The 27,060-nt window shown below is 43.5% G+C and overlaps 1 protein-coding gene across 2 annotated transcripts in view; it reads right to left on the bottom strand.

Moving 5' to 3' along the window:
* The window catches only part of LOC122554936 (5-hydroxytryptamine receptor 2A-like), a 619,268-nt gene that overhangs the window by 180,344 nt on the left and 411,864 nt on the right, over positions 1–27,060 (bottom strand). For both annotated transcript variants that reach the window (XM_087993034.1, XM_087993033.1), the window contains one exon: positions 4,469–5,589. In XM_087993034.1, coding sequence (XP_087849160.1) covers positions 4,469–4,850 — 382 coding nt within the window. In that variant the 5' untranslated portion in view covers positions 4,851–5,589. The remainder of the gene's footprint in view (positions 1–4,468; positions 5,590–27,060) is intronic.

Genomic DNA, 27,060 nt, shown 5'->3' with positions numbered 1-27,060 from the left:
GGTAATATTGCAGGCTGCTCAATGTGAGGGTAATATTGCAGGCTGCTCAATGTGAGAGTAATATTACAGGCTGCTCAATGTGAGGGTAATATTGCAGGCTGCTCAGGATGAGAGTAATATTGCAGGATGCTCAATATGAGAGTAATATTACAGGCTGCTTAATGTGAGGGTAATATTGCAGGCTGCTTAATGTGACGATAATATTGCAACTGCTCAATGTGAGTAATATTACAGGCTGCTCGATGTGAGGGTAATATTGCAGGCTGCTCAATACAAGAGTAACAATGCAGGCTGCTCAATGTGAAAGTAATATTGCAGGCTGCTCAATGTGAGAGTATAATTACAGACTGCTCAATGTGTTGAAAGATTGCAGACTGATCAATGTGAGTGTAATATTGCAGGCTGCTCAATGTGAGAGTAATATTACAAACTGCTTAATGTGAGGGTAATATTGCAGACTGATCAATGTGAGTGTAATATTACAGACTGCTCAATGTGAGAGTAATATTGCATATTGCAGGTTGCTCAATACGAGAGTAATATTACAGGTTGCTCAATGTGACTGTAATATTGCAGGCTGCTCAATGTAAGAGTAATATTGCAGGCTGCTCAATGTGAGATTAGTATTACAGGCTGCTCAATGTGAGAGTAATATTGCATATTGCAGGTTGCTTTATACGAGAGTAATATTACAGGCTGCTCAATGTGAGGGTAATATTGCAGGCTGCTCAATGTGAGGGTAATATTACAGGCTGCTCAATGTGAGAGTAATATTGCAGGCTGCTCAATGTGAGAATAATATTACAGGCTGTTCAATGTGAGATTAGTATTACAGGCTGCTCAGTGTGAGAGTAATACTGCAGGCTGCTCAATGTGAGATTAATATTACAGGCTGCTTAGTGTGAGGGTAATATTGCAGGCTGCTGAATGTGATAGTAATATTGCAGGCTGCTCAATCTGAGGGTAATATTGCAGAATGCTGATGTGACGATAATATTGCAACTGCTCAATGTGAGAGTAATATTACAGGCTGCTCGATGTGAGGGTAACATTGCAGGCTGCTCAATACAAGAGTAACAATGCAGGCTGCTCAATGTGAAAGTAATATTACAGGTTGCTCAATGTGAGGGTAATATTGCAGGCTGCCCCATGTGAGGGTAATATTACAGGCTGCTCAATGTGAGAGTAATATTCCAGGCTGCTCAAAGTGACCCTAATATTACAGACTGCTCAATGTGAGAGTAATACTGCAGGCTGCTCAATGTGAGATTAATATTACAGGCTGCTTAGTGTGAGGGTAATATTGCAGAATGCTGAATGTGAGAGTAATATTGCAGGCTGCTTAATGTGATGATAATATTGCAACTGCTCAATGCGAAAGTAATATTGCAGGCTGCTCAATGTGAGGGTAATATTGCAGGCTGCTCAATGAGAGAGTAATATTGCAGGCTGTTCAATGTGGGAGTAATATTAAAGGCTGCTCAATGTGAGGATAATAATACGGACTGCTCAATGTGAGGGTAATATTACAGACTGCTAAATGTGAGAGTAATATTGCAGGCTGCTCAATGTGAGGGTAATATTACAGAGTGCTAAATTTCAGAGTAACATTGCAGGCTGCTCAATGTGATAGTAATATTGCAGGCTGTTCAATGTGGGAGTAATATTAAAGGCTGCTCAATGTGAGGGTAATAATACGGACTGCTCAATGTGAGGGTAATATTACAGGCTGCTCAATGTGATAGTAATATTGCAGGCTGCTCAATGTGAGAGTAATATTGCAGGCTGCTCAATGTGAGAGTAATATTGCAGGCTGCTCAATGTGATAGTAACATTGCAGTCTGCTCAATGTGAGAGTAATATTGCAGGCTGCTCAATGTGAGAGTAATATTGCAGGCTGCTCAATGTGAGGGTAATAGTGCAGGCTGCTCAATGTGGGAGTAATATTACAGGCTGCTTAATGTGAGGGTAATATTGCAGGATGCTCAATGTGAGAGTAATATACAGGCTGCTTAATGTAAGGGTAATAGTGCAGGCTGCTCACTGTGAGAGTAATATTGCAGGCTGCTCAATTTGAGAGTAATATTGCAGGCTGCTTAATGTGAGGGTAATATTGCAGGCTGCTCAATGTGATAGTAATATTACAGGCTGCTCAATGTGATAGTAATATTGCAGGCTGCTTAATGTGACGATAATATTGCAGGCTGCTCAATGTGAGGGTAATATTGCAAGCTGCTCAATACAAGAGTAACAATGCAGGCTGCTCAATGTGAAAGTAATATTACAGGCTGCTCAATGTGAGAATAATATTGCAGGCTGCTTAATGTGACGATAATATTGCAGGCTGCTCAATGTGAGGGTAATATTGCAAGCTGCTCAATACAAGAGTAACAATGCAGGCTGCTCAATGTGAAAGTAATATTGCAGGCTGCTCAATGTGAGAATAATATTGCAGGCTGCTGAATGTGAGGGTAATATTGCAGGCTGCTCAATGTGATAGTAATATTACAGGCTGCTCAATGTGAGAATAATATTGCAGGCTGCTTAATGTGACGATAATATTGCAGGCTGCTCAATGTGAGGGTAATATTGCAAGCTGCTCAATACAAGAGTAACAATGCAGGCTGCTCAATGTGAAAGTAATATTACAGGCTGCTCAATGTGAGAATAATATTGCAGGCTGCTTAATGTGACGATAATATTGCAGGCTGCTCAATGTGAGGGTAATATTGCAAGCTGCTCAATACAAGAGTAACAATGCAGGCTGCTCAATGTGAAAGTAATATTACAGGCTGCTCAATGTGAGAGTAATATTGCAGGCTGCTGAATGTGAGGGTAATATTGCAGGCTGCTTAATGTGAGGGTAATATTGCAGGCTGCTCAATGTGAGAGTAATATTGCAGGTTGTTTAATGTGACGATAATATTGCAGGCTGCTCGCTGTGAGGGTAATATTGCAGGCTGCTCGCTGTGAGGGTAATATTGCAGGCTGCTCAATGTGAGGGTAATAGTGCAGGCTGCTTAATGTGAGGGTAATATAGCAGGCTGCTCATTGTGATAGTAATATTACAGGCTGCTTAATGTGAGGGTAATAGTGCAGGCTGCTTAATGTGAGAGTAATATTGCAGGCTGCTCAATGTGAGGGTAATAGTGCAGGCTGCTCAATGTGAGAGTAATATTGCAGGCTGCTTAATGTGAGGGTAATAATGCAGGCTGCTCAATGTGAGAGTAATAATGCAGGCTGCTTAATCTGAGGGTACTTTTGCAGGCTGCTGAATGTGAGAGCAATATTACAGGCTGCTCAATGTGAGAGCAATATTACAGACTGCTCAATGTGAGGGTAATATTGCAGACTGCTCAATGTGAGGGTAATATTGCAGGCTGCTGAATGTGAGGGTAATATTGCAGGCTGCTGAATGTGACGGTAATATTGCAGGCTGCTGAATGTGACGGTAATATTGCAGGCTGCTGAATGTGAGGGTAATATTGCAGGCTGCTCAATGTTAGGGTAATATTGCAGGCTGCTGAATGTGACGGTAATATTGCAGGCTGCTGAATGTGAGGGTAATATTGCGGGCTGCTGAATGTGAGGGTAATATTGCAGGCTGCTCAATGTGAGAGTAATATTACAGGCTGCTCAATGTGAGCATAATATTGCGGGCTGCTCAATGTGAGAGTAATATTACAGGCTGCTCAATGTGAGCATAATATTGCGGGCTGCTCAATGTGAGGGTAATATTTCGGGCTGCTCAATGTGAGGATAATATTAAAGACTGCTCAATGTGAGAGCAATATTGCAGTTTGCACAGTGTACAGACAATATTGCAGACTGCACAATGTGAGTGTAATATTAAAGCCCATGTCACACAGGACGCTCTGTGTGATGATAAGAGTACCTATTCCAGTGACAGTAGACGAGTAACAGGTACGGCCCGATAATTGAAATGAGTTTTCAACACGTGCCACATGCACCTATTTAATGAATCATCAGGTCTGCTCTGTGTTTGCTTTTTGCAATACATAGGAACATGTTTAAAAGCTCGCAAGAAGACTGCTCAAGAGTGGCGGTTTGACCAAGAAAACTCTGTTGAAGAATTAGTAAAAAGGTCCATGACTCATTTCTATTTCTGTCTCACAGTGAACAGCGTAAAGTACTCAGCCTAATCAGGAGATACATGACCTAAAAGCACCCTTTCAGTGCTTTGCTCTCCACAGGCACCAAAATGTAGCATTTAAGGTAGATAATGGGTAGTGTTTCTAAGCTGAGTTGGCGATTCATGTTAAATCAGAATAGTGTTGTAATCAGTTCTCCCTCATAACTGTCAGGAATGCATCTGCTTCATTCATAGCAATTCTCTCGTCCTGCAGACCGCTGAGGACTGAGGGAAACAGAGTGGAATTAGAAAAAAACAAATTCGGAGTTAAGGTATTTTTTTTAATAGTCTGAGAAAGCTGCTGTACTTACTCACCATACAGTACAGTGATGAGAGAGACGGGCATGACAAGGATCCCCACCAGCATGTCTGCTATAGCCAGAGACATGAGGAAATAGTTAGTGGCATTCTGCAGCTTTTTCTCCAGTGACACTGCCATGATAACCAGAATGTTTCCCCCAATTGTCAGGACAATAATGATGATGATCAGAAGGGCTGGCCAGTTTTTCCCCCTTCTCTCGCCGCACGCGTCGCTCAGTTGGGCTTCGGGGTCAAGGGTAAGGTTACAGGAGCCAGATCGATTTACGGTAAACCCTGTCAGGCCTCTACTGCCGAGCGCGCTGAGATTCAGCAGAAGAGGTGGTGTAGAGTACGTGGTCAGATTGAGAGAGTTCTCCACTTCAGTTAAAGAACTCATTCTCGGAACCTTGGCTTTCGAGACTCACCAGCAGAATCTTTCATATTCAGTAGTGTCACTGTGGGAATCGAAAAGGAACAGTGGGTCCTGTCACGGAGTGCCGGGAACGTGCAAACTGAAAGCCATCATTCACCTGGTCTCTCTTGAGTATCATTAAGGACCACATTCACTCTGGTCCTGTCACCGTTCTTAGGAAACACATACTCCAGACTGAAACTGCAGCAGCTCATCCATTCCAAATGATTCATCCTTGCGTGTGTTCATCCCTGGCTTCTTTCACTAACTCCAGCTTCCTTTTAAAGACGATGTTGCTTTCTTCACAGTCAAAGGGAAATAATCTCTATCCCATTTCGAAACGGCACGTGTAAAACCAGCTCTCGACCTCAGGCTTGTTATTCTATTCTTCAGTGAAACAAAGCTGCTGCTGTTACTCTTTTGAAAGCGCAAATTCTTTCCCTTTTGCTTCCGACCCGATAGTTTCCAAGCAGTGGGCTTTTCAGAGTGGATGAGCTTGTTTGTCAGTGAGGAGGATCAGTCCATGGTCTGTGTATTCTCATTCATTCTCCAGTGCATTTGCTCGCTGTCTTTCTGTCAGTTGCTCTCACCTCCCTTTGGCAGGGAATCAGCAATGATTGCTCAGTGTGGGTGGGTGGGTTGCGCCACTAAGTATGGGACTTCCAGCAAAGCACTTTCATCATCTTTTCTACCAGTATCGTCTGCAGAGCTCCTCCATCAGACTCTGAAAGGATAAATAGGATGTGAGCAATCCTTTAACTACCTGTGATGATGTCATTCCATTCATACACATTAATCAACAAGATTAATTTCTACAGAAAGCGTTTCATTTAATGCTGAGAAGCTGATATTATCATTCAATCTGTAATTATCACACAATGTCTATAATGAATACTTTGACTTGCCATCTATATTCACATTAGAAAGATAATTGACCGTATGACTGACAAACATGAACAGTAGGAATTGCTAATCCAAATGTGTTCAAGTTTAGACCAAAAGATAGAGAAGTAGAATTAGGCCATTCGGCCTATCAAGTCTGCTCTACCATCTGATCATGGCTATTTGGATTTATTTATAAAATTAAAGAACTAATTAAGGTCATACATGAAAGTAGCATGCAATTTTGTACAACTCACGACTTACTCGTTTGATTAATAATCCATGATCTATGTATATGGAGCTTTGTACACTCCTATTAGATCCCAGATGATTCCTGATGAAGGGCTTTTGCCCAAAACGTCGATTTTCCTGCTCCTCGGATGCTGCCTGACCTGCTGTGCTTTTCCAGCACTACTGTGATCTAAACTCTGGTTTCCAGCATCTGTAGTCCTCACTTTTGCCTATTAGATCCCAGCCTATCAAACTCTCTTCAAAGCCGAGGCAGCATCTTTGTCAACTTCCACTGCTCCATCTCTAATGCAATCACATTCTTTCTATAGTGTGGTGAGCAGAACTGTACACAGTACTCTACCTGTGGGCTAACTAATGTTATACAGAGGAACCTTGATTATCCGAATACCAATTACCCAAAAATCGGATTATCCAAAGTAGATCTCGAGGTCCCGACAGAAACATTATGTCAAAGATGTATTTCCAACAGTGATCGCGTCTTTTGTTAACAGTGATTAAACTGGCACCGCCTCCAAATGACTGACTGCCTGCCCTCTCTCTCTCTCTTCCCACATTTTCCCTGGAGTTCTACACAGGAGTGTACCCTAAACCCCCCTTCCCCACATAATCTCTCTAACATTGTCCTGTACGGGGTAAAGGTGGAACCTGTCAAAAAGTTGCAGTAAAAAGTGTGTGTGCGCGCTATTTGGAGACTTATCCCACAAAGGCAGTGCAGCAGCAGTCTTGTTGGTGTACAGTGGCTGCCCTGGAGGGGGGGGCGGGGGCAGATGGGAGGGTGGATGGGGGGATGGTGTTGGACAGCATTGGGGGTGGGTGTTGGATGGCATGGGGGGGGAAGGGGCAATTGGGGCGGGGCCTTGTGCACTGTGTGCTGCTGTAATCTCCTGAACGGGGAGCAGACTTTAAAAACTCCTAGCCCCAGAGGAACGGCATTTAATCGATCAACCGAATAATCAATTATCCGAACGAAATAGTGCCCATCCATCACGTTCGGATAATCGAGGTTCTCCTGTATACAGCTTTATCATAACCTCGTTGCTCTTGTATTCAGTGCCTCAATCAATAAAGGCAAGTATCCCATATGCCTTCTTAGTTCCTTATCAAACCTGTCCTTGTTGACTTTGAGGAGCTATGGATGTGTACCTTAAGGTCCTTCTGATCCAATGTACTTCCTAGATACGTACCATTTGATGTCTGCTCCCTTGCCTTGTAAATCCCCCCACAATGCATCGCCTGTCACTTCCCAGGATTAAATTCCATGTTCCACTGTCCAATCTATCTGGCCAAGCAGTTTATATTATCCTGTAGTCTAAGGCTTTCCTCCTCACTATTTACCACTTCATCAATTTTCATTTCAACTGTCAACTTACTGATTGTGCTTCCTACATTCGTGTCTAGATCATTAATATACACAACAAACAGCAAAGGACCCAGTACCAAACCCTGTGGGAAACCACTGGAAACAGGCTTCCACTCATAAAAACGCCTTCGAACATCACCCTCAGCTTCCTGTCATGTCGCCAATTTTGGATCCAATTTGTCAAATTTCACTAGATCACAGATGCTCTTAGCTTCTTAACCTGTCTGTCATGCAAGACCTTGTCAAAAGTCTTACTGAAGTTCACAGAGACTACAATACCTGCACTACTCTCATCAACACTAATTACTTCCTTGAAAAATTCAATTAAATTTGTTTGACATGATTTCCCCCTGACAAAGCTGTTCTGACTATTCTTGATTAATCTTTGTCTCTTCTAGTGGAGATTAATTCTGTCCCTCGGAATTTCCCTCCCACTGATGTTAGACTCACTAGCTGGTAGTTCCTTGGTTTAGCCATGCCACCCTTCTTGAATAATGGTACCAGATTAGCTGTCCTCTAGTCATCTGGTACCCATCCTGTACCCAGACAAGATTTGAAAATTGATGTTTCCTCCCTGAGCACTGAATTACAAGACAGTTAACTACTCTCACTCACTATTTGCCTATAAACTGCCCTAATTGGACTGCCCTCTAAATTGGAGGAAGGCCAATTTTGACGGTATTGGGCAAGAACTTTCAAAAGCTGATTGGGTGCAGATGTTCGCAGGTAAAGGGAAGGCTAGAAAATGGGAAGCCTTCAGAAATGAGATAACGAGAGTCCTGAGAAAGTATATTCCTGTCAGGGTGAAAGGAAAGGCTGGTAGGTGTAGGGAATGCTGGATGACTAAAGAAATTGAGGGTTTGGTTAAGAAAAAGAAGGAAGCATATGTCAGGTATAGACAGGATAGATCGAGTGTATCCTTAGAGTATAAAGGCAATAAGATATACCTAAGAGGGAAATCAGGAGGGCAAAAACGGGACATGACATAGCTTTGGCAAATAGAGTTAAGGAGAATCCAAAGGGTTTTTACAAATACATAAAGGACAAAAGGATAATTAGGGAGAGAATAGGGCCCCTCAAAATCAGCAAGGCGGCCTTTGTGTGGAGCTGCAGGAGATGGGGGAGATACTAAACGAGTATTTTGCATCAGTACTTACTGTGGAAAAGGATGTGGAAGGTATAGAATGTAGGGAAATAAATGGTGACATCTTGAAAAATGTTCATATTACAGAGGAGGAGGTGCTGGATGTCTTGAAACACATAAAGTGGATAAATCTTCAGGGCCTGATCAGGTGTACCCGAGAACTCTGTGGGAAGTTAGGGGAGTGATTGCTGGGCCTCTTACCGAGATATTTGTATCATGGATAGTCACAGGTGAGGTGTTGGAGGTTGGTTAATGTGATGCTACTGTTTAAGAAGGGTGGTAAGGAGAAGCCAGGGAACTATAGACCGGTGAGCCTGATGTCGGTGATGGGCAAGTTGTTGGAGGGAATCCTGAGGGACAGGATGTACATGTATTTGGAAAGGCAAGGACTGATTAAGGACAGTCAACATGGCTTTGTGTGTGGAAAATCATGTTTCACAAAATTGATTGAGGTTTTTGAAGAAGTAACAAAGAGGATTGATGAGGGCAGAGCGGTAGATGTGATCTATATGGACTTCAGTAAGGCGTTTGACAAGGTTCCCCATGGAAGATTGGTTAGCAAGATTACGTCTCATGGAATACAGGGAGAACTAGCCATTTGGATACAGAACTGGCTCAAAGATAAAAGATAGAAGATAGAGGGTGGTGGTGGAGGGTTGTTTTTCAGACTGGAGACCTGTGACCAGTGGAGTGCCACAAGGATCGGTGCTGGGTCCACTACTTTTTGTCATTTACATAAATGATTTGGATGCGAGCATAAGAGGTACAGTTAGTAAGTTTGCAGATGAGAGCACAATTGGAGGTGTAGTGGACAACGAAGAGGTTTACCTCAGACTACAACGGGATCTTGACCAGATGGGCCAATGGACTGAGAAGTGGCAGATGGAGTTTAATTCAGATAAATGCGAGGTGCTACATTTTGGGAAAGCAAATCTTAGCAGGACTTATACACTTGATGGTAAGGTCCTAGGGAGTGTTGTTGAACAAAGAGATCTTGGAGTGCAGGTTCATAGCTCCTTGAAAGTGGAGTTGCAGGTAGATAGGATAGTGAAGAAGGTGTTTGGTATGCTTTCCTTTATTGGTCAGAGTACTGAGTACAGAAGTTGGGAGGTCATGTTGCAGCTGTACAGGACATTGGTTAGGCCACTGTTGGAATATTGCATGCAATTCTGGTCTCCTTCCTATCGGAAAGATGTTGTGAAACTTGAAAGGGTTCAGAAAAGATTTACAAGGATGTTGCCAGGGTTGGAGGATTTGAGCTATAGGGAGAGGCAGAACAGGCTGGGGCTGTTTTCCCTGGAGCGTCGGAGGCTGAGGGGTGACCTTATAGAGGTTTACAAAATTATGGGGAGCATGGATAGAATAAATAGACAAAGTCTTTTCCCTGGGGTCGGGGAGTCCAGAACTAGAGGGCACAGGTTTAGGGTGAGTGGGGAAATATATAAAAGAAACCTAAGGGACAACGTTTTCAAGCAGAGGTTGGTACATGTATGGAATGAACTGCCAGAGGAAGTGGTGGAGGCTGGTACAGTTGCAACATTTAAAAGGCATCTGGATAGGTAAATGAATAGGAAGGGTTTGGAGGGATATGGGCCGGGTGCTGGCAGGTGGGAGTAGATTGGGTTGGGATATCTGGTCGGCATGGACGGGTTGGACCGAAGGGTCTGTTTCCGTGCTGCACATCGCTATGACTCTATGACCTGACCAGTGACTGAAAGACTGAACAATTAATGTGCCAACTGCCCTGTGTTTTCAGTGGAGACCTGAGGGTACAATACAGATCAAAAGCAAAGAGAAGAAGCAAAAGGATGCCCCATTGAATCCTGTGAAGAGGTGATATTGAACTGGGTTCCCCAAGCATTTTTTTCCCCACCTTAACATTTATGTTTGTTTGTTTGCCTGTGTCTGTCTTGTTATGGACCAGACCAAACCCCTTCAAAATATATTGAGAAGATAGCCCGGACCCGAACATTTTCTTACTTTAAGGAAAAGTGTAACACATTGCGTTCCAGATGCAATTCGATTTTTCAAAGACTTAACTTTATGCAAAACATACCAATATAGTAATACCCCATAAACACACCCTTGGCAAAGACAAATTCAGCAAAATAGATTGTTTCACATGCAATTTAGCAGCAGGAAGAGAACCCCAGCCTTTAGCTGTAATAGAGAGAGGAATAAGAACTTAACATCTAGCTTCAAGACCCCAGCAACAGCAGAAAGTGAAACTACAAATCCTGGTTCTGTGGAAGGTTGACCCTACCCAGTCAGGCTACTTCTGTTCTTCCAACTTAAAAAAAACCAAAGCCTCACACGCTGGTTACTTTATTGGCTTTGAATAGATCGTCCTGTAACTCTGTCTCAACCTTTCTTCATTAAAAAAAGAACAAAATGCACCTCTTAAAGGCACAGTATCGTCACAGTCTGCATGTCTGTAAGAGTTTATGAATGGGTAGTGTTTAAGTTAGAGAGTTATAAGTTGATAAAATATATTGTGTTTGCCTTAGTTTAAAACTGAGTTATTTGTGATAAATAGTAGTTTCTTGTGAAGTACAGAAACCCTATGATTTTCTTAATATAATCTATGTTCATCAGAGCAGAAAATTGGGGATTTAGGGTGGGTCTGGAGTATCAGTGCACTTTACCAAGTAACAATGAGGACAATCAATGATTAACTCTCCATAATCTACTTATACCCAATCCATATTCGATTCATTTCCAGAAACAGTCCATGATCCACTCATGCACAGTCTATGATCTCATCGTATGCATGAACACAGTCCATGATTAACTGATATGCATAAACATAGTCCAACATCAAATATGTACATAAACACAGTTTACAGTCTACTCATGTGCAATAACATGGTTCATCATCTGCTCATTTGTCTAAACTCTGTCCATGATCTATAATTGTTACCACATGCTCTTAATTTACTTCCAAAGGAATGCTTTTATCTTTATCAATCTTAACAAATCACTTTAAAAACCTCAATTTGATGAGATCACCACATAATCTTCTAAATTCAGAAGAGTACTGAAAGCTATTCTCATTCTGTGACCCTAGGGTCCAGTGAACCTGCATTGTCCCCTCCAAAGCCAGACCTGAACATAGTACATCACTTTCCGATGACACACACATACACAGACGCACAGAGACACACACATGCACATACACGCGCGCACACACACACGCACACACATACGTGCAGACACACAGACGCATGCACACACACGGACATGTTCACACACACACAGACAAGCGCATGTACACACATGAACAGACACACGTGCACAGACACACCTGCAAATACACACACAAACACACACACTCAGTTAATATCTTGTTGAAAAACTAATTTTGGCTGGTCTTTGCAAAAGGGTGAAATCATAAATCTTAAAGAGCAAACTTCAAAAAAAAAGAGAAACTGGCTGCTAAATGAAGGCATGTAATTCCTGTATAAATCTGTAGGGTGGGATAGTGGGTGCTGGATTTTACTGTGAAATGGTATCTACTCTCCAGAAGTCTTCTGCACCTGACCTAATGTTAACCTGAGATAACTCGGAGACTTGTGTTAGACAGTGTGATGACAATTTAGTGGCAATGTAGGTAAAGTGTTGGGGGAGGCAGTGTTGATAATGTGTGTAATATACCTTGATTTTCATTTTAGCCCAAGGATTGCATGTGACAAATAAATGGCTGTGCTCAGCTGGACAGAATCTGTGTCTCATTTCATGGTCTCTCACAGTCTGTATACATAGCGTAGTGGTTATATTATTGGATTCATTATTCTGAGACCGAGCTTATAAATCCAAACATAATAATTTGACTATTTTATATAAGTTTGAAAAGCTCTGGGATGGAATTTTGCTTTGGCAACAATAAGAAATTTGGGAAAACAGAATAAAAATAAGCAAAATCAGAATCTTGACATTGAGAAAAGACTTCAGATTTTTCCCTGAAGGTTTCAACAGCGGGTTTTGAATCTCACTACTGAGCAGTGCCTACCTTATTCCTGTATATTTGCATAACATTAATTGCCCAACTTGCCTCATTGCTGTGGAGTTTACAGTTCTCTACTCCTTCTCCAAGATTCCGGACAATGCCAATTCCCAAAACCTAGAGGTTACCAGGCAGTAGCAGCTCAATGCTCACTTCTCCGGCTTTTTGTTCACCCTGACCTTCACCACAATGGCTCTGCATACTCACCAGACACCACCCTTCTCTGCTGTTTGTTCAAGCAAAACAGTCAACAGTGGCAAACCATTGGCATCACCATTTCATCACGTCTACTTTGGACCAACTTTTCCACAGCTTTGGAGCTCAGGGGCTTGTATTCCTTTGTCCTCTTGTCTTGCACACAGGTACGAATGTGTATCTCATGTATTTACTGACAATGTATGGCTCTTAGGTTCATTCCTTGGGGCACACAGACTTTGTTTTGTTGCCAATCTCTGTGGCTTGTGTTGCTTTACACAGAGGGAGAGGCAAACAGCCTTGTTACAGTTCAAAATATTTAATAGTCAAGGGACTGAACATGCCTTTGTTCTGCACATTGCTACATCATTATCATTTGGAGGCCTATGCAGCCAGAAAGAAAATTAGAGGGAATGTTGCTTCCAAGGGTTGGCTGACACGTGACTGTAGTCCCAATTTAACTTAGGCCAGGACTCAGCCATTTACACCCTCAGTCCTTTTCCACACCATTTATTGAGATCAGGGCATATTCATGACCTGACCCTATATCCTGTAATACTCAGTCAACTCAGATTTAAAACTAACAATTGGTTGAGCATAAAATGCGGAAGTATTTCCTAATAGCAATTCTGAAGGCCTACGTCTAAATTTTAGACTATATTCCCAGTTCTAGATTTGACAACCAATTGAAAAGTTTTATCTCTGCCTGAACTATTTGTTCCCTTAAACACCTTTCAAATTCACCTTCATCAAACCTCCCCTGAGTCTTCAAAGCTCTAATGTCCTCATTCGTGTCATAATTTATCCCTTACAATTTCATATATCAATCTGTTAAACTTAGGCCTTGGAGCTCCAAGGCTAAGATGTCCTTCCTATGATGAGGTCACAGTTCACCAGGTGTAGCCTAACCAGGGATATATTTGGCTGCATCTTGACTCTTTGTCTTCCAGTCTTCTGGCCATAAAGGCTTTTGTTATTTTTTGGATGTTTTCTGAATTTGTTCAGAGCATCTCTAATAAGTTGTGTACCTGCGCTGTTCCCACCCCACCAAGTCTCATTGGACCTCCACTGTGTCTAGCTCCTCATCAATTGGAAAGTGTACAATTATGTCCCTTGAGTCTAAAGTGGATGAGCTCAGATTTGCCAACAGTAAAATCCATTTGCTAGAGTTCTGCCGATTCACTTATTTAATTGATTGCACTTTGTAACTTTATTTATTCAGTAATTTCACTATTTTCTTCATTGCTATTATTCTTCATCAATTGATTTTGGTGAATCATGATTTAGATTACTTACAGTGTGGAAACAGGCCCTTCGGCCCAACAAGTCCACACTGACCCGCCAAAGTGCAACCCACCCAGACCCACTCCCCTACATTTACCTCTTACCTAACACTATGGGCAATTTAGCGTGGCCAATTCACGTCACCTGCACATCTTTGGACTGTGGGAGGAAACCGGAGCACCCGGAGGAAACCCACGCAGACACGGGGAGAACGTGCAAACTCCACACAGTCAGTCGCCTGAGCCGGGAATTGAACCTGAGTCTCTGGCACTGTGAGGCAGTAGTGCTAACCACTGTGCCACCGTGCCGCCCAATCCTTGTTCCAGGTCCAATGATGATTCTTCACCAACTTAACTGACTCTAAACTGTAACCTGAACAAGTAGAGTTGCCCAATCAGCCCTACCAAACCATGCGGTTACCTTGGTAGCAAAACCCACAACCTGATGATTTGTTTTTAAAGACCTGGATTATTAAGTGTGGTCTTTTGCATTAATGCATCATATCATTTTAATCCAAACTCCAACTATAACATTCCAAGCCTGTGAGCAGTTATAATGAAATGATGACTAGCAGCGCAAACACAGTTAAGGAAGGAACAGCAAAAATGCTGTTTTTAAAATTAAACCGATTCTGAAAGTATACCTTAAGTTACAATTGCCGTCTTATCATTGCAGGCAAAATGCTATCACAATGGTGAGAAACTGTGGACATAATTCTACAAGTTGTTATTGTTGTTTTACATCTTGCTGTGATAAATCTCATGCTATTCCCCTAGCCACGTAATGCAAGACACACTTGAAGTAGCATAATTATAGATTAGGGGCGCTTAATAACAGCTAGATTCAGGGAAGAATGTTTCCCTTCCAAAACAGAGATTCCTTCCCGCAGTTTTCAATGACTGGAATTGGAAGTGGTTTTGGACAGTTTACAGCGTTAGTCATTGGTGCAGGTGGGAAGATAATATTTTCCCTCTTTAAATGGCTAAAATAAACAGTAGCAGAAACACTTATCCGGATGGCTGTTTAAAGACAATTGTCTTCCAGCGGTGATATTAGATTGGGCTTTTTATACTTGTGTGGACATACTGTTATGTACAGGGTGCATATAAATTGAAACAATGAGGCAGTGTATTTGGCATGTTGGTGTTATGGTAATGTCACTGGACCAGTAAAGTCGAGAGCCAGGGTTCAATCCGACCAGAACAACAAATGGAATTTGATTTCAATTAATTAAGAAATCTGCAATTCAAAGCTACTTTTAGTAACAGCGACTGTTTTAAAATCCTGCTTTATGTCACAAATGGCTTTATGTATTTACTGCCTGAGAACCATCGTGTGTGTTTTTAAAGATTGAAGCCATATTCCAGGTAGCCATTGCTAAGATGGCTGAATCTGTGCGTCCCTGTATTTTACACATTTCAAAACCATGACATTGGAGTCAACCTTCCTGCAGGAATCTAACAAAGATAATCATCTGAGAGAAATGTGCATGAGCCATCTCATCTGATCCATTCAGAGAACATCCACTCACACCAGAATGGAGACCAAGCAATACATGTAATCAGAGTCAAGGGTGTGGGGCTGGAAAAGCACAGCAGTCAGACACCTTCTGAGGAGCAGGAGAATTGACATTTCGGGCATAAGCCCTTCATCAGGAATGAGGCTTGTGGGCCGGGGGTGCTGAGAGATAAATGGGGGAGATGGGGCTAGAGGGGAGGTGGCTGAGGGTGCAATAGGTAGTTGGAGGTGGGGGTGAAGGTGATAGGTCAGAGAGGAGGGTGGAGTGGATAGATGGGAAAGGTGATGGACAGGTCAAGAGAGCAGTGCCGAGTTGGAGGCTTGGAACTGGGATAAGGTGGGGGGAGGGGATGACAACTCATAGATGACAACCAGACATTCTAAATTCAATTAGTCCCATTTGCTAATAATTGGCCCATGTCCCTCTAAACCCTTCCTATTCATATACCCATCCAGATACCTTTTAAATGCTGTAATTGTACCAGCCTTCACCACTTCCACTGGCAGCTCATTCCATAAACGTACCGCCCTCTGTGTGAAAACATCATCCCTTAGATACCTTTTATATCTTTCCCCTCTCACCTTAAACCTATGCCCTCCAGTTTTGAACTTTGCTATCCTGAGGAAAAGACTTGCCTATTTATCCTATCCATGCCCCTCATGACTTTATAAACCTCTATAAGGTCACCCCTCAGCCTCCAACGCTCCAGGGAAAACAGCTCCAGGCTATTCAGCCTCTCCCTGTAGCTCAAATCCTCCAACCCTGGCAACATCCTTGTTAATCTTTTCTGAACCCTTTTGAGTTTCACAACATCCCTCCAATAGGAAGGAGACCAGAATTGCACACAATATTCCAACAGTGGCCTAACCAGTGTCCTGTACAGCCGCAACATGATCTCCCAACTCATGTACTCAATACTCTGACTAATAAAGGAAAGCATACCAAACACCACCTTCACTATCCTATCTACCTGCGACTCCATTTTCAAGGAGCTATGAATGTGCACTCCAAGGTCTCTTTGTTCAGTAACACTCCCCAAAACCTTACCACTAAGTATATAAGCCCTGCTCTGATATGCTTTCCCAAAATGCAGCACCTCACGTTTATCTGAATTAAACACCATCTGCCACGCCTTTGCCCTTTGGCCCATCTCATCAAGATCCCGTTGCGCTCTGAGATAACCTTCTTCGCTGTCCACTACACCAGCAAACTTGGTGTCATCTGCAAACTTGCTAACCATGCCTCTTATGTTCACATCCAAATTATTTACATAAATGACAAAAAGCAGTGGACCCAGCACCAATCCTCATGCCACAATGTTGGTCACAGGCCTCCTGTCTGAAAAGTAATGCTCCTACCTTCGAGCTAGTTGTGTATCCAAATGGCTAGTTCTCCCTGTACCCTATGTGATTTAACCTTGCTAACCAGTCTGTCATGTGGAACCTTGTTGAATACCTTACTGAAGTCTATATAGATCATGTCCACCACTCTGTCCTCATCAAATGTCTTTGATACTTCTTCAAAAAACTTAATTAAGTTAGTGAGACATGACTTCCCACACACAAAGCCATGTTGGCTGTCCCTAATTAGTCCCTGCCTTTCCAAATTCATGTAAATCCTGTCCCTTGGGATCCCCTCTGACAACTTGCCCACCACCGATGTCAGGCTCACTGGTCTATAGTTCCCTGGCTTTTCCTTACCATCTCGACGAGGGGCCCAGCAATCACTTCTTTAGCTTCCCCCAAAGTTCTAGGATACACCTGATCAGGACCTCGGGATTTATCTACCTTTGTCTGTTTTAAGATATCCAGCATTTCCTCCTTTGTAATATGGACACTTTTTGAGATGTCGCTATTTATTTCCCCAAGTTCGCTAGCTTCCATATTATTCTCCACAGTAAGCACTGATACAAAATATATCTCCCAGTCTCTTCTGATTCCACACATAGGTGGCCGTGCTGATCTTTAAGGGGTCCTATTCTCTCCTGAGTTCCTCCTTTGTCCTTAATGAATTTGTAGCTCTTCATAATGAGCTCTGCATAATGCACTCCCTAGTATTGACCCTTCAGATCATTACATTTGATGCAATAATAATAATCCTAGACTATAGACTGTGGCTGAGAAAGGAATTCATCCATGTAAACCATAGACCTGAAATCTACTTGCCATGACCATATGTGGGTAACTATTCAGCTGGAGAGAGAGGATCAAGTGACAAGCAAAAAAAAAACACTCTCTTCTGTGTTCAAGGAAAGTCCAGGCCACAGAGCAGAAGCAGGAGAGATGCTGAACAGCTGGGAGGCCTGAGAGGGTTGCTCCCTCTCTTCACCTCGCCGATAGGTTTGAGCTCTGTCTGCTGATGGGCATTCGCTTGCCACAGGCAGACTTCTGAGAATCAGCCAAGCAACTTATGACTCCGCAAGATAAAACACATTGTCATAATGCTGAATCCCCGAGGGACCTTGAGCTCAGCCTATAAACATCCAAATCGTCAGTTTGCATGACCTTTTAACCGTTGCTGGGACTCTGAACTGTGTGTGTGTATCTGTGTGTGTGTGTGTGTGTGTATCTGTGTGTGTGTATCTGTGTGTGTGTGTATCTGTGTGTGTGGGTGTGTAGAAGCTACAACTAGTCTAGATTAAGACAATAGATATCCTCATTCCTTTAAAAAAACAAAATGCAAGGAAATCTATTTGTCTATGTACTTTGCAGCCACAACACATAAACAGTAAGACATGCACAGATCTGACAAACACACCCTTTCAAAAAAATCTTTTTATGATTAAACGAGGATTTGTAAACAGGACAGTCATTTACGCCTCCTCACCTGATTATAACAGTGACCATGAAGGAATGGAATGTTGAGAAACCCACTCTGGTTCACTAACATCCTTTCCAAAGCATTCAGCTGTCTTTTCAAAATATGACTTTGGTATTGCCCTCTCAAAGGCCAATACAACCGTTTTCACCGAATCATATCTTATAATTGATATTCAAAACACCTCCATCATCAGCTGTAGAGGTGAGGACACAGTGGTATAGAATGATCATCTCTAACAAGAGGGAATCTAGCAATCACCTTTTGACCTTCATTACGATCGCTGCATCTCCCACGATCAACAGCTTTGGTTTACCAATGGTCACAAAATGAACTGAACCAGGCATATAATTACAGTGACTGCAAGGCACAAGTCAGGAGTGTGGTGGATTATTCTCCATTTGCCTGAGTGAGTGCATCTCCAACAATATTCAAGAAAATCAATACCATCCAGGATAATGCAGCTCATTGATTGGTCCCACATCCACCACTTTCATCATTCACAACTGCTTCAGTGGTATCAGTATATACTACCTACAAAACACACTGCAACAATTCACCATAGAACATAGAACATAGAAGAATACAGCGCAGTACAGGCCCTTGGGCCCTCGATGTTGCGCCGATCCAAGCCCACCTAAACTACACTAACCCACTATCCTCCATATACCTATCCAATGCCCTCTTAAATGCCCATAAAGAGGGAGAGTCTACCACTGTTACTGGCAGGGCATTCCATGAACTAACGACTCGCTGAGTGAAGAACCTACCCCTAACATCAGTCCTATATCTACCCCCCCTTAATTTAAAGCTATGCCCCCTTGTAATACCCGACTCAATACGCGGGAAAAGGTTCATACTGTCGACCCTATCTAACCCCCTAATCATCTTGTACACCTCAATCAAGTCACCCCTAAACCTTCTTTTCTCTAGTGAAAACAGCCCCAAGTGCCTCAGTCTTTCCTCATACGATTTTCCTTTCATACCAGGCAACATCCTGGTAAACCTCCTCTGCACCCGTTCCAATGCCTCCACATCCTTCCTATAGTATGGCGACCAAAACTGCACACAATATTCCAGATGCGGCCGTACCAGAGTCTTATACAACTGCATCATGACCTCAGGACTCCGGAACTCAATTCCTCTACCAATAAAAGCCAGTACGCCATATGCCTTCCTCACCGCACTATTTACCTGGGTGGCAACTTTCAGAGATCTGTGTACATAGACACCAAGATCCCTCTGCTCATCCACACTACCAAGTATCCGACCATTAGCCCAGTACCCCATCTTTTTGTTATTCTTCCCAAAGTGAATCACCTCGCACTTAGCTACATTGAATTCCATCTGCCACCTTTCTGCCCAGCTCTGCAGCTTCTCTATATCCTGCTGTAACCTGCCACATGCTTCCTCACTGTCAACAACTCCTCCGACTTTCGTGTCATCCGCAAACTTGCTCACCCAACCTTCTAACCCCTCTTCCAGGTCATTTATAAAAATGACAAACAGCAATGGTCCCAAAACAGATCCTTGCGGAACACCGCTAGTGACAGCACTCCATGAAGAAACTTTGCCATCAACTACTACCCTCTGTCTTCTTCCATCCAGCCAATTCCTAATCCAAACCTCCAACTCACCCTCAATGCCATATCTCCGTATTTTCTGCAGTAGCCTACCATGGGGAACCTTATCGAACGCCTTACTAAAATCCATATATACCACATCTACCGCTTTCCCCTCATCAACCTCCTTCGTCACCTTTTCAAAGAATTCAATAAGGTTTGTGAGGCACGACTTGCCCTTCACAAAACCATGCTGACTATCCTTGATCACATTATTCCTATCTAGATGTGCATAAATCCTATCCCTTACAATTCTCTCTAAGACTTTGCCCACAACAGAAGTGAGACTCACCGGCCTATAGTTACTAGGGCTATCCCTACTCCCCTTTTTGAACAAGGGAACCACATTTGCTATCCTCCAGTCTTCTGGGACTACTCCTGTAGACAAAGAGGACATAAAAATCAAGGCCAATGGCTCTGCAATCTCCTCCCTTGCTTCCCAGAGAATCCTAGGATAAATGCCATCAGGCCCAGGGGACTTATCTATTTTCACCTTTTCCAGGATTTCCAACACCTCTTCTCTACATACCTCAAAGCCATCCATTCTACTTATTTGTGCCTCAGTATTCTCATCGACAACAATGCCCTGTTCCTGAGTGAATACTGAAGAAAAGTATTCATTCAGTGTCTCCCCAATCTCTTCCGCCTCCACACGCAACTTCCCCCTACTATCCTTGACTGGACCTATTCCTACCCTAGTCATTCTTTTATTCCTAACATACCTATAGAAAGCCTTAGGGTTTTCCCTAATCCTATCTACTAAGGACCTTTCGTGTCCCCTCCTTGCTGCTTTTAGCTCTCTCTTCAGGTCCTTCCTGGCTACCCTATAACTCTCAATCGCCCCAATTGAACCTTCACGTCTCATCTTGAGATAGGCCGCCCTCTTCCATTTAACAAGGGATTCCAATTCCTTATTAAACCACGGCTCCCTCGCACGACCCTTTCCTACCTGCCTGACAGGTACATAATTATCAAGGACACTCAATAGTTGCCCCTTGAACAAGTTCCACATATCATTTACACTCTTGCCTTGGAGTCTACTTTTCCAAGCCACACATCCTAAGTCATGCCTCACCGCATCATAATTTCCCTTACCCCAGCTATAATTCTTGCCCTGTAGTACACACTTATCCCTCTCCATCACGAGTGTAAAAATCACCGAATTATGGTCACTATCCCCAAAGTGCTCACCTACCTCTAATTCTAACACCTGGCCTGGTTCGTTACCCAGAACCAAATCCAGTATGGCCTCACCTCTTGTTGGCCTGTCTACATATTGTGTCAGGAAACTCTCCTGCACACATTGAACAAACACTGACCCATCTAACGAACTTGAGCTATAGCTTTCCCAATCAATATCAGGAAAGTTAAAGTCCCCCATAACAACCACCCTATTACTGTCACTCATCTCCTGAATCACCTTCCCAATCCTTTCTTCAATGATTCTAGGACTATTAGGAGGCCTGTAAAAGACTCCTAACAGGGTGACCTCACCTTTCCTATTCCTAACCTCAGCCCAAACTACCTCAGATGGCAAGTCCTCATCCATCGTCCTTTCCACCGCTGTAATACTATCTTTGACAAGCAATGCCACACCTCCCCCTCTTTTACCCCCACCTCTAAACCTACTAAAACATTTAAATCCCGGAACCTGCAACAGCCAATCCTGTCCCTGTTCTAGCCATGTCTCCGTAATAGCCACAACATCGAAGTCCCAGGTACCAACCCACGCTGCAAGTTCACCTACCTTATTTCGTATACTTCTTGCATTGAAGTATACACACTTCAAACAACTTCCCTGTTTACAGGCACCCTCCTTGGAAATTGATGCCATGTTCCTCACCTCCCTACACTCCAGGCCCTGCACCCTGAAGCTACAATCTGGGTTCCCATGCCCCTGCCGAGTTAGTTTAAACCCCCCCCAAGAGCACTAGCAAACCTCCCCCCAAGGATACTGGTTCCCCTCAGGTTCAGGTGTAGACCATCCTGTTTATAGAGGTCCCACCGTCCCCAGAAAGAACCCCAGTTATCCAAAAACTGGAACCCCTCCCTCCTGCACCATCCCTGAAGCCACGCATTTAATTGTTCTCTCTCCCTATTCCTCGAATCTCTATCACGTGGCACGGGTAACAAACCAGAGACAACAACTCTGTTTGTTCTAACTCCAAGCTTCCAACCTAGCTCCCTGAAAGCCTGTCTAACATCCTCAGCACTCCTCCTACCTATGTCGTTGGTGCCAATGTGGACCACGACTTCGGGTTGCTCCCCCTCCCCCTCCAGGACCCGGAAAACACGATCAGAGACATCACGTACCCTTGCACCTGGGAGGCAACATACCAAACGTGAGTCTCTCTCGTTCCCACAAAACCGCCTATCTGTGCCACGAACTATCGAGTCCCCAATTACTACTGCTCTGCTCTTCATCACCCTTCCCTTCTGAGTAACGGGGACAGGCTCCGTGCCAGAGACCTGAGCCCCGTTACTTACCCCTGGTAAGTCATCCCCCCCACAAGTATCCAAAACGGTATACTTGTTCTTGAGGGGAATGGCCGCAGGAGGTCCCTGCACTGGCTGCTTCCTCCCAGCCCCCCTCACTGTAACCCATCTATCTGCCATCTTTGGAGTTACTACTTCCCTATAACTCTGATCTATGACCCCCTCTGCCTCCCGAATGATCCGAAGTTCATCCAACTCCAGCTCCAGTTCCCTAACACGGTCTTGGAGGAGCTGGAGATGGGTGCACTTCCTGCAAGTGTAATCGGCAGGGATGTCGATGGCATCCCTCACCTCATACATGTTGCAGGAGGAACATTGCACTGCCTTCACTGCCATCCCTCTAAAGCTAACTGTTTAAACAAAAACTGTGTCTAAATAATACAAGCAAAATTCAGCACTTACCTGCTTGCCACCACAGATGTTATTATTAGGTTAGAGGAGGAGGGCGGGTGGGAGGCACTACCCGTGTAGTGCCTCGGGTTCCTCTCCTTCACGCTTTTAAAGGGGGAAAAAACTAACCCAGCTAAGCCACCAAGGGGCCTTAAACAGCACTTTCTGAACTCATGACCACTACCATCTAGAAGACATAGGGAATACAGCCACCATCACCCGCAAGTTCCCCTCCATCCTGACTTGGAAGTATATCTTTGTTCCTTTCAGTGTGCTAGGTCAAAATCCTGGAATTCACCATAGCAGCACTGCAGCTCACCACTGCCTCTCCAAGAGAATTAGAAATGCTGACTTATAAATGCTGTCCTAGCTAGTAACACTCACACCCAATTTAAAAACAACATTTTTTAAGTTGTGCAGGATTTGTGCTGAGAATTTTCAATCCAGATTTCACACTGTATGAAGTTCCATGGCATCAGGTTAAACACGGGCAAGGAAACCTCTTGCTGATTTCCATGTACCTTTCTGCCTCGGCTGCGGAATCAGTACTTCTCCATGTTGAACAATACTTGGAAGAAGTACTGAGGATAGCGAGGGTGCAAAATGTACTCTGGGAAGGGATTTCAATGTCCACCATCAAAAGTGACTCGACAGCAGCACTGATTAAGCTGGTTGGGTCCTAACAGACATAGCTGTGAGACTGAGTGGTGAGGGCAGCAGATGGTGAAGGAACCAACAAAAGGGATATTCATACTTGACCTCACCGTTACCAATCTCCAGCTGCAGGTGCCTCTGTCCATGACAGTATCGGTAAGAACGTTAGTTTTGGAGGAGAAGTAGGCTGTTTGGTGCATTGGGTCTGCTAATCAATTAATGTGAACATGTATGCTCTGATTTGGAAGTACCAGTGTTGGACTGGGGTGAACAAAGTTAAAAATAACACAACACCAGGTTATAGTCCAACAGGTTTAATTGGAAGCACTAGCTTTCCAGTGCTGCTCCTGGTTGTGGAGTATAAGATTGTAGGACCCAGAAATTATAGCAAAGGTTTACAGTGTGATGCAACTTAAAATTACATATTGAAAAAGACCTGGATTGTTTGTTAAGTCTCTCATCTAAAAGCTAGTGCTTCCTATAAGGTGAGAGACTTAACAAACAATCCAGGTCTTTTTCAATATGTAATTTCAGTTGCATCACACTGTAAACTTTTGCTATAACTGAAGGAGCAGCACTTCGAAAGCTAATGCTTCCAAATAAGCCTGTTGGACTATAACCTGTTGTTGTGTGATTTTTAACTAAGTGTGCTCTGATAAACGTCAACTCTACTTTCCTGCCTTTTCCAAACAATCCTTGATTCCCTTCCTGATTAAAAATCTATCTATCTCAGCCTTCAATACACTTAACAATCAAAATATCCCCTATCATATTGTGCGGCACTATTATCATATTAAATAGAATAGATTTTGAACAAATTTAGTGACTTGAAACTGGGTAGCTATGAGGCACTGTCAGCCATTAATAGGAGCATTTAACCATACCTTGCAATTGTTGTGGTTCTGTTCGTCGAGCTGGGAATTTGTGTTGCAGACATTTCGCCCCCTGTCTAGGTGACATCCTCACTTGGGAGCCTCCTGTGAAGCGCTTCCGTGATGTTTCCTCCGGCATTTATAGTGGTTTGTCTCTGCCGCTTCCGGTTGTCAGTTCCAGCTGTCCGCTGCAGTGGCCGGTATATTGGGTCCAGGTCGATGTGCTTATTGATTGAATCTGTGGATGAGTGCCATGCCTCTAGGAATTCCCTGGCTGTTCTCTGTTTGGCTTGTCCTATAATAGTAGCGTTGTCCCAGTCGAACTCCTGTTGCTTGTCATCAGAGTGTGGCTACTAAAGATAGCTGGTAATGTCGTTTCGTGACAAGTTGGTGGCACAGCTCGGCGAACAGAACCACAACAACGAGCACCCAAGCTACAAATCTTCTCCCAAACTTTGAGCATACCTTGCAATCACATGGCCTAGGGCATCCCCCACTCGACCATTACTATCAAGCCAGGGCATCAACGCTGGTTCAATGGAGAGTGCAAGAGGGCATGTCAGGAGCAGCACTAGGCATAACTGAAGATGAGGTGTCAAATTGGTGAAGCCACCAAACAGGACTACTTGCACGCCAAACAACATAAGCAGCAAGTGATAGACCAAGCTAAATGATTGCATACCCAACAGATCCGATCTAAGCTTTGCAGTCCTGCCATATCCAGTTATGAATGGTAGTGGACAATTAAACAGCTCACTGGAGAAGGAGGTTCCACAAATAGCCCCATCCTCAATGATAGAAACATCCCAGCTCATCAGTGTGAAAGGTATGGCTGAAGCTTTCACAACAATCTTCAGTCAGAAGTGCCAAATGGATGATCCATCTTGGTCTCCTCCATTGGTCTCTAGCATCACAGATACCAGTCTTCAGCCAATTCATTTCACTCCATGTGATACCAAGAAACGACTGGAAGAACTGGATACTGCAAAGGCAATGGACCCTGACAACATTTCAGCAATTGTACGTAAAATTTGTGCTCCAGAACTTGCCGCTCCCCTAGCCAAGCTGTTCCAGTACAGTCACAACATTGGCATCTACCTGACAATGTGGAAACTTCCCAGGTCTGTCCTGTATATAAAAAGTATGACGAATCCAACCTGGCCAAGTACCGCCCTTTAGTCTACACTCAATCATGAGTAAAGTGATGGAAGGTGTTACCAACAGTGCTATCAAGCAGCACCTGCTCAGCACTAACCTGCTCAGTGACACCCAGTTTGGGTTTTGCCAGGGTCACTCCGCCCTTGACCTCATTACAGCCTTGGTTCAAACATGGACAAAAGAGCTGAATTCCTGAGAAGTAAGAATGACTGCCCTTGACATCAAGGCCGCATTCAACTGACTGTGACATCAAGGAGATCTAGTAAAACTGGAATCAATGAGTACCATGGGAATCCTCTCCACTGGTTGGAGTCATACCCATCACGTAGGAAGATGGTTGAGATTATTGGAGGTCAGTCATCTTTGTTACCAGGACATCTCTGCAGAGGTTCCTCAGGGAATTTTCCCAGGCCCAAACATCTTCAGCTGCTTCATCAATGACCTTCCCTCCATCATAAGGTCAGAAGTGGAGATGTTCATTGATGATTGCACAATGTTCAGTCAGATTCACAGGTCCTCTGATGCTGAAACAATTTATTTCCGTTTGCCTTAGGCCCTGGGCAATTTTTTTGGCTTTGGCTGATAAGTGACAAGTAACATTTGTTGCACACAAGTGTCAGGCAATGACCATCTCTACTAATAGAAAATCTAACCATCTCTACTTGACATTGAATGGCTTCACCATCACTGAATCCCTCATTATCAACATCGATGTTTCCCATTGACAGGGAATCGAATTATCCAGCGATGGCTACCACAACAGGTCAGAAATATGAATTTTACAATAAGTAACTCACTTCCTGACTCCCCCAAAGCCTGTCCACCATCTACAAGGCACAAGGCAGGAGTATGATGAAATACTCCCACTTGCTTGAATGAGTGCAGCTCCAACAACACTCAAGAAGCTTATCCATCCAGGATAAAGCAGACATCATGACTGGCACCTCATCACCAATTTCAACATCAACTCCCTCTACCACCACCACAGACGTAGTAAGAGCCAGCTACAAGATACACTGTAGCAATCTGTCTTACCTCTTGACATTAATTTCCAAATCCATTAGCTCCCTCATTTGGAAGGGCAAGGGCAGAAGATACATGGGGACACCATCAACTGCAAGGTCCCCTTCAAGCTACACACCACGTTAATGTGGAACTATGTGTCTGTACTTTCATTGGCAATAGGTCAAATTCCTAGAATTCCCATTGTAATAGCACAGTGGGTGCCCCTACACCACAAGGACTGTTGTTATTCAGGATTGTTCACCAACACATTCTCATGAGCTATTAGGAATTGATAACAAAGTTTGGCCTTGCTAGTTGTGTTCAGATCTCTTGGTAAAATGGATAGCAATGTTACTTACCACTTATCAGTCTGAGACTGGATGTTCTTTAGGTCTTGCTGGAAATGTCATGCTTGCTTCATAAATGGAAACTTCAAATGAGAGCGCAGGAGAATAAGATGTCCTGGTTCACTAATGTCCTTGAGGGAAGGAAACTTACCTGGTCTGGCCTACATGTGACTCCAGACACATAGGAATGAGGTT

The sequence above is a fragment of the Chiloscyllium plagiosum genome, unplaced genomic scaffold, assembly GCF_037043375.1.
Source record: "Chiloscyllium plagiosum isolate Xiang-an unplaced genomic scaffold, Cpla_swu_hap1 HiC_scaffold_12, whole genome shotgun sequence".
Taxonomy (NCBI): Eukaryota; Metazoa; Chordata; class Chondrichthyes; order Orectolobiformes; family Hemiscylliidae; genus Chiloscyllium; species Chiloscyllium plagiosum.
Note: the sequence above shows the minus strand (reverse complement) of the source record. Positions and strands in the feature narration are given on the sequence as shown.